This window comes from Leptopilina boulardi, unplaced genomic scaffold (genome assembly GCF_019393585.1).
Source record: "Leptopilina boulardi isolate dan_hultmark-lab unplaced genomic scaffold, ZJU_Lbou_2.1 LbouV2_292, whole genome shotgun sequence".
Taxonomy (NCBI): Eukaryota; Metazoa; Arthropoda; class Insecta; order Hymenoptera; family Figitidae; genus Leptopilina; species Leptopilina boulardi.
Window position 1 is genome coordinate 1,002,587 of NW_026137854.1, and position 8,535 is coordinate 1,011,121.

At 28.3% G+C, this 8,535-nt stretch overlaps 1 protein-coding gene across 1 annotated transcript; it reads left to right on the forward strand.

Moving 5' to 3' along the window:
* The first annotated feature begins 7,821 nt into the window (after positions 1–7,821).
* On the forward strand, positions 7,822–8,331 carry LOC127282275 (serine/threonine-protein kinase Nek6-like). Its single transcript, XM_051306449.1, has one exon. The coding sequence runs from the start codon at positions 7,822–7,824 to the stop codon at positions 8,329–8,331; it is 510 nt and encodes a 169-aa protein (XP_051162406.1).
* Positions 8,332–8,535: the final 204 nt, after the last annotated feature.

The window sequence follows — 8,535 nt, forward strand, 5'->3', positions numbered from 1 at the left end:
CGTTTCTCCAATTTATCTCAGGCTTTGATTCTGATGTAGTGGCTGTTGATGAAGAAAAGTCTCCATGATTATTTTCTTCCTCGTTATTAACCTATAATATTATAAATATATATTAGTTGAAAGAAATTATTATTTCAAATTTAATTTATTATATTAAAAATTCTTAAATACAAAATAATAATTTATCAATAAAATTCGTAATATTTTAAAAACAATATTTCTTTATAAATTTTCTTATTAAAAAAAAATTTACTCAATTCATATTGATTTTAATTTCATTTAATATCAACAAATAATCGCGAATTAACGTGTATCAATTATTATTAAATAGATATTTACATTTTCACAACTTTCATAATCGTCCTCTTCAATCAAAATTCCCGCTTTCAATAAATCAATTTTTGATATTGACACTTTCAATGACATGCCTGAAAATTTTAGGACATTTGATAACAATCAAAATGAAATTTAAAACGTAATTAATCTATTAATTAATTAATAATTAACAATTAATAAATTTATATATTCGGATGAAAATTAATTTTCAAAAAATTAAATTTGATGAAAAAGTTATTTCGTAAGAAATTAATTTTGCATAATTATTATTTAAAATAATTTTAATTTTGCAGAAAGAAGATTAAAAAAAAAATTGCATAATATTCATTTTCTATAATATTAATGTTATATAAAAATAAAATGGTCGAAAATATATGTGCCACAAATAATTTAACGGAAACTTTAAATTTTATGTTAATTAAATTTCTAACTTTACTTTATAAAAAATAGGCGTCTGAGAAAATAATTATAAATAATCTACAAATTATCAAATTATTTTTATTTATAATTTAAAGGAAATTAATTATAAAATTAATTTATAACAAAAATTGAAATAAATAAAAAAATGACTAATAAAGTGAAAATAAATTTCGGTCTACTTACCATTCCTTGTCACTTGACATAAAATTTTTCCATCTTTCTCTATCACTTTTCCTTCACCATCGAAACAAAAGTCATTAAAAACAATCGCTTAGTTAATTTCTTAAAAATTAAAAAAATTTGATTCCTGCATATTTTAATAAATACTTCAATATTTCTTAGAAATTACTTTGCAACGGATCAACTGAGGTGAGAAATATACTCGAAAGTCAAATTGACGAATGATACACAATTACAATTTATCACAAAGGCTTTGTAATTATTGTCCTTGTGTACTTCTTCGAAAATAAAAATATAATTTTAAAATTTGTCTGGAGTAAAATATTGTTTTCCAAAAATAACACAAAATCTCACTTACAATAAACAAAAATGTTTTATTTAATAAACAAATTTTTTAACATAAATTTAATTATGTTTACAATAATAATAAAATTTAATTATTAATTATTTATTAATTATAATATTAATAATAATTTATTTTAAGGATACATTTAGTATAATATAAGTATATATTATTATTATTCATTATTTATTTCATTAATAATAATTTTATTTAACTGTTTACTTAAGGGTATGTCCAACATGTGAAATGTAAACAAACATGAAATGTAAACAAACCATGCACATTTTTTCGCAGTTCTCATTTGCGTAGAAAATAAAAATTTGTCGTTTTCTTTATGAAAATGGTAAATTAATGTATTAAAGTTGGTTACTATACTTTATTTAACTAATTATATGAAAAAATAAGTACAATTATAATGAAATGAAAAGTGCACTGAATTAGCAATTTTTTCAAGGTTTCGAAAAAAAAATCATTTGAGTATATCTGAGGCACGGACGTTGAGCGCCTAAGTGGGAGAAGAATGTTGAGCCATTGGACGGTCACATCTTGGAAAGGGTAAAATTCTAAAATTTTACCCCTTCTCTCACTTTCTCCCACCTAGGTCCTCAACGTCCGTGCCTCAGATATACTCGAATGCTTAAATTTTTCGTAACCTTGAGAAAATTGTTATTTCATTGTACTTTTCATTTCATTATAATTATACTTATTTGTTCACATAATTAGTTCAATAAAGTATAGTTACCTAGTCTAATATATAAATTTACCATTTTCACAAAGAAGACGACAAATTTTTATTTTCTACCCAAATGAGAAGTGCGAAAAAAATGAGAAAATTGCTAATTCAGTGTACTTTTCATTTTATTATAATTATACTTATTTGTTCAGAAAAGTTGTTAAAAGAAGTATAGTAACCTAATACAATATATCAATTTACCATTTTCACAAAGAAAGTTACAAATTTTTATTTTGTATTCAAATGAGAACTGCGAAAAAACTGTTCAAAATCTAAACAAATCATACCCATTTTTTCGCAGTTCTCATTTGAATAGAAAATAAAAATTTGTAACTTTCTTTGTGAAAATGGTAAATTGATATATTGTATTGGGTTACTATACTTCTTTTAACAACTTTTCTGAACAAATAAGTATAATTATAATAAAATGAAAAGTACACTGAATTAGCAATTTTCTCATTTTTTTCGCACTTCTCATTTGGGTAGAAAATAAAAATTTGTCGTTTTCTTTGTGAAAATGGTAAATTTATATATTAGACTAGGTAACTATACTTTATTGAACTAATTATGTGAACAAATAAGTATAATTATAATGAAATAAAAAGTACACTGAAATATGAATTTTTTCAAGGTTACGAAAAATTTAAGCATTCGAGTATATCTGAGGCACGGACGTTGAGGACCTAGGTGGGAGAAAGTGAGAGAAGGGGTAAAATTTCAGAATTTTACCCTTTCCAAGATGTGACCGTCCAATGGCTCAACATTCTTCTCCCACCTAGGCGCTCAACGTCCGTGCCTCAAATATACTCAAATGGTTTTTTTTTCGAAACCTTGAAAAAATTGCTAATTCAGTGCACTTTTCATTTCATTATAATTGTACTTATTTTTTCATATAATTAGTTAAATAAAGTATAGTAACCAACTTTAATACATTAATTTACCATTTTCATAAAGAAAACGACAAATTTTTATTTTCTACGCAAATGAGAACTGCGAAAAAATGTGCATGGTTTGTTTACATTTCATGTTTGTTTACATTTCACATGTTGGACTTGCCCTTAATCTCATTGTTAATTTAAAATTATTAATTTTAAAATTTATTTGAATTCATATTTCGCGCCAATGTGCTGTGCTCGAAAGCAGAAAAATTAAATTAATTTTTGAAAATGAGAGCAGTTGCGTTTTCGTCAAGGATAATCGTTTAAAAAAATCAGTCCTAAACGAATATTATCCTAATAGTAGTAGGTACTCTTACTTTTAAAGAAAATAATGATGTTTATTTATTAGAAGCCGACGAAACTTGCATCCTTTTGAATCCGAGGATAGAAGAGTATTTTGTGAAATTACCCAAAGGTATTTATAATTATTTTTATGTAACTTGATTTTTTTAAGGAAGTATTAATTTTACGAAGTGGCTATTTCGCCGACTAGCTGGCGAAATAAAAAGAATGGTTTATTTCGCCGGTCAGTAGAAACACATGGCATTAAAAAACTGTCGAAATAAGAGAAATAGTTTATTTCGCCCGTCAAATATGAAAAAATTTATTTTGTGTTATTTCCGAAATAAAGAGTCGATATAAAATTAGAAGAGGCGGGCTTCGTCCGCCTCTGTTGTATTTTTTGCTTGTGGCTCTTTTTTCATGCTTTTTATTTTCTTTTGTTGCAGGGGGGTCCTTTCTGGGTTCGGTACCTTCTAGTCCCATCTAGAAAGTCAATTCCTTTCCCAAAATAAAGATTCGTCATTAAACTTGCAGTTTAATAAACTGGAACATCAGAAGAAAAGAAAAAGCTTGAAAAAAGCCACAAGCAAAAACTACTATCTGCTAATTTGATATCGAATCTTTATTTTGGAAAGGGATTCAAATTGACTTTCTAGTTGGGACCAGAAGGAACCGAACCCAGAAAGGACCCCCCTACAACAAAAGAAAATTAAAAACTTGAAATAATGTATGTATGTATGTAGGTATGTATGTATTGTATCGACACTTTATTTCGGAAATAACAGAAAATAAATTATTTTTATACTTGCGCAGGCGAAATAATTTAGTTTCTTCTATTTCGCCTGACTTTTTTAACCATATTATTCTTCTGATGGGCGAAATAAACTATTTCTCTTATTTCGCCAGTCTTTTAATTCCATGTGTTTTTACTGACCGGCGAAATAAACCATTCTTCTTATTTCGCCAGCTAGACGGCGAAATAGCCACATCCTTAATTTTAATATGTATCATGCTGTTAACTATGCGTAATTGAAAAATGAAATAAGTAGAGCATAATTTTTACAGATTGTGGAGACCAAAATGATTCAGCTGGTGCAAAGCGGAAGACACTGAGAGAGATGTTGACAGCTTATAAGAAAAAAGAAATTTCCAGCAAAGTTTCCAAGGACAAAGCATTTAATAAGAAGGTTATTTTTTGACATTTATAAATATTTATTTCCAATTAAAATTTTTATTCTCGCAGTAATAAAGAAGTTACCATGTATAGTAAGAAATATTTCAAAATTTATTTTTTATTAATTTTTCCATAAGATAATAGAATTTTCGAGACAGGTAAATAATTGAAATTTTGTAAAATTTTATTAAAAATAATTGATTTTCTTTAAGTGTTTTATTAAAATTTTTGAAAATTAAATTTTGAAGACTGTGTTAATTGCAAATTTTAATAATAATTGAAATCTCAAAAATTGTAATGAAATATCAAAATGAAAATTAGTTTCAAAAGAAGTATATTTAAAATTTTTAAAATAGAAAAAAATTAAAAACTGATTAGTTTTCTAAATTATAATCACCTGCAAAAAATTAATTTCAAATTTATAAAAAAATCTGCTTTTTATATACTTTTGATTAAAATTTTGGGAAAATCATGTACTTTCACATTTGTAATTATAATTCTTCAAAGACTTGATTATTTTCTAATATTTTCCAAAAATTATTTTATAAAAATCAATTATTGTGAACAAATTTTACTAAATTTCAAATAATTTAGAAATGTTTCAATTATAAATTTAAATATCTATTTTCATTCAAAAATTAATTGAAAATGTTTTTTAAGAAGTTTAGTTGAAAGTTCTGGTAAATAATTAAAATTCGACAGGATTACAGTTTTATTTTTTAGAAATAGTTAATTTTCAGAACGATTTAATCCCTACAGAAAATCCCTGTATAAGATCTTGTACAATTTCCTGTACAGGACCAGCAACTGAACTTGTACAAGTTCTGACCAGTTCCTGTACAGGAAAATGCATACGAATTTGGAACAAGTTCATGTGTGAGATCTTGTACAAGATCTGGTGCAAGATCTTGTACAAGAAAGATACTTGTAAAAGAAAATGTACATGATCTTGTACAATTTTATGTATAAGTAATTGTACATGAACATGTTCATGTTCTTGCACATGAAATAGTTGTAAAATTTTTTTTTTAATAAAATTTGAGATTTTGATAATTTTTAACCACTAAGATTCGTAACTCATGCATGCTAAAAACTATTGCGCAGCTGTAAAGGTTAAAGTAAACTATTGCGCAGCCTTTGAAGTTTTTAATTTTTAGTAAAAAAAACATGAATTAACATGTGCAAGAACATGGACGTGTTCATGTACAAGTACTTATATATGAAATTGTACATGAACATTTTCTTGTGCAAGCATCTTTCTTGTACAAGATCTTGCACCAGATCTTGTACAAGATCTCACACATGAACTTGTTCCAAATTCGTATGCATTTTCCTGTACAGGAACTGGTCAGAACTTGTACAAGTTCAGTTGCTGATCCTGTACAGGAAGTTGTACAAGATCTTATACAGGGATTTTCAGTAGGGATATGAACATTATATAAGTACAACTTTCTTATTTAGTTTCAAAAGTAATATACAATTGTTAATAGCCTTTTAATTTTACCATTTCTAGGTCTTGGGTGATGGAATGCCAAAGGAAGAGAGCCATATGAAAAATAAGAAACCCTTCCTTCGAAGAGTTATATTAGTTTCTTGGAAACATCGCGTAAATGAAACCTCTGATTATGATTTTATGGGTACCGCAATTGGCAAAAATTTGAAAATAACATTAAAGGAAATGAAGATTATAGTTTGGAGAAATTGAAATCTATAATATTAAAAGAGTACGTAAATGACAAAAATAAATTGTATTTTGAAAATTCCACAGTCGAGTTAGGAGTGCAAGATAGACATATTATAACAGAATATAAAAACAGCGAGGGAATAATATGCTCTTTTTGGCATTACATCAAAGACCAGCGTAAAGCAGGACATGTCTTAAACATTTTCTTGTACACAACGTACAGCCTGAGTCAACAAAATGGATCACAGAAAATTCAACAGAATTATTCTCTTCCTTCTATTTCTCCAATAAATGACTTTCTAATTCAAAACGAGCGTGCACAACCCACGTATCCTAATTCCAATATTCCAATTACTGGTGGAAAGGAGAAAAGTCTTATTGATTTGAAAGAAAGCGATTTCAGTTTTGTCGAGAGCACAGTATTTGAGAATTCTTCAAAACTGGAAAACAGGAAAAGGACACCAATTATAAGATCTTTCCACGTGAAATCTTCAGATCATTTCACCGCGACGGGAGCTATCACCCTGAATAAGAGTGAATCAACAATAAATAAGTCTTCTAACTTAAATAAATCACAAGCATTAATTCGAAAATTAATAATTATCACATGCCAACTCCTACCGCAATGCAAAGGGACCATGCAACTCCACCAGTAAAACCTCCGTATTCTCAAATTTTGAATACCAATTCAACAGGTAACACCAGTCTAAACATACCTCACCATTCGAAATTTGAATCTCACTATGCTGCAATTCCTTCTGTGACACAAATCAAGAATTTAACTCCATTACGGGGTACGGCCTATTCTAAAAATTCGAATTACACAAGTAATACCATCCAAAATAATCCTCTCCATTTGAATCTGAAAAGTCTTACTCCTTCCTTGGAAATTTCTCCTGCCTCCAAAAACAGACAAACTTCATTAGATGGAAGTTTTTGTTCTCAAAATTTAAACTTCACAAGCACCACCAGTCAAAATAATCCTCTCTATTCTAAATTGAAAACTCATACTCCTTCATTGGCAATTCCCTCTGACTCACAAAACAAGCATGAACCACCACCAAAAAAAATTGCTTATTCTACAAATCATAATATAAGCAGAAATCTCCACCTAAAAGTCTGCAAAAAGTCCGGCGTGGCAATTCCCTCTGCCACGCAAAACAAGCATGAACCTTCACGAAAAAAATTGATTATTCTAACAATAATAATGTAAGCAGTAATCTTCACTTGAAAGTCTGCCAAAAGTCTGTTCATGCTGCATCAGGTCATCTTGACGAAACTATTTTGACTATTAACTCTGACAGCTCTGAAATTGATAGTCCAATGTATTCAAAATTTACAAAAGAAAAATCTACTTTGGAGAAGTTACCCGATGAGATTTGTTTTTCATTTAAAAAACCAGTTGATAATAAAATTGACAATTTAGATTTATCTATAAATATTATCAAAGAGGAAAATATAAATTTTTCAAAAACAGATTTGGGACGAGGTGCTCAAGGAGTTGTATTAAAAGGCAATTATTTGGGATCCGATGTTGCTATAAAATCCATTCCTATTGTTAAAGAAAAATTCAAACACATTTTAAGAGAAATTAAACTATTGGACAAAATTAGACACCCGAATATTGTTGCTGTGATGTCAGCTTGTCCCACTGCAACAGAATGACACGTTGTTATGGAGTTTTTCAAGTCACATTCCCTTCATGACATTTTATTTAATCGTAGTGAGAGTATGAGGGTGCTGGACACTAAATTGAAAGTGAGTATTGCAGCGCAAGTGTGTTGTGCAGTAGCATACCTGCATCTACAACCGCAACCAATAGTTCATCGAGATATAAAGCCAGCAAATATTTTGGTAAACGAATACTTTGTCACTAAATTATGCGATTTAGGTTTGGGAAAAAGTGACCTATTTTCTAAAACTCTACAATCTACGCACGTCGGCCGTTGGCGGGGAACTTTACTGTACATGGCTCCAGAAATTCTTCTAGAAAATAAAGAAGCGAACGAAAATTCAGATATTTGGTCTCTTGGTTGCACTTTATTGGAACTATTTAGCGAAAAACATGTTTGGAATGTATCGACTGTAAATAATATGATAGCTAAGTTAATTAATCAAGAAACACCAAGTATTGAAGGATTCCCGCGTAACCTCCAGGTAGAAATGGGCAAGTGTTTTTATTATAATTCAGCAAAACGTCCAAATATAAGTCGTCTTTTACGTTTACTAGAAGAAAAATAAGAAAACTTTCCTTCATTCCTTTGTTGATTACATTTAAAAACAATCATGTAATGACGTCAGAGACTCATGTCTCCTATTGATATGATTTAATATCTAAATATTTTATTTTTTTGTTACTTTAATCTTAATACCAAAAGACTGTAATACACCTGTGAAAAAATTGTTATATTGAAATCAGTATTTTAGTCACATAAGTATAAGTTG

Coding starts and splice junctions, on each gene's coding strand:
- LOC127282275 (XM_051306449.1), top strand. CDS start 7,822: ATGAGGGTGCTGGACACTAAATTGAAAGTGAGTATTGCAGCGCAAGTG.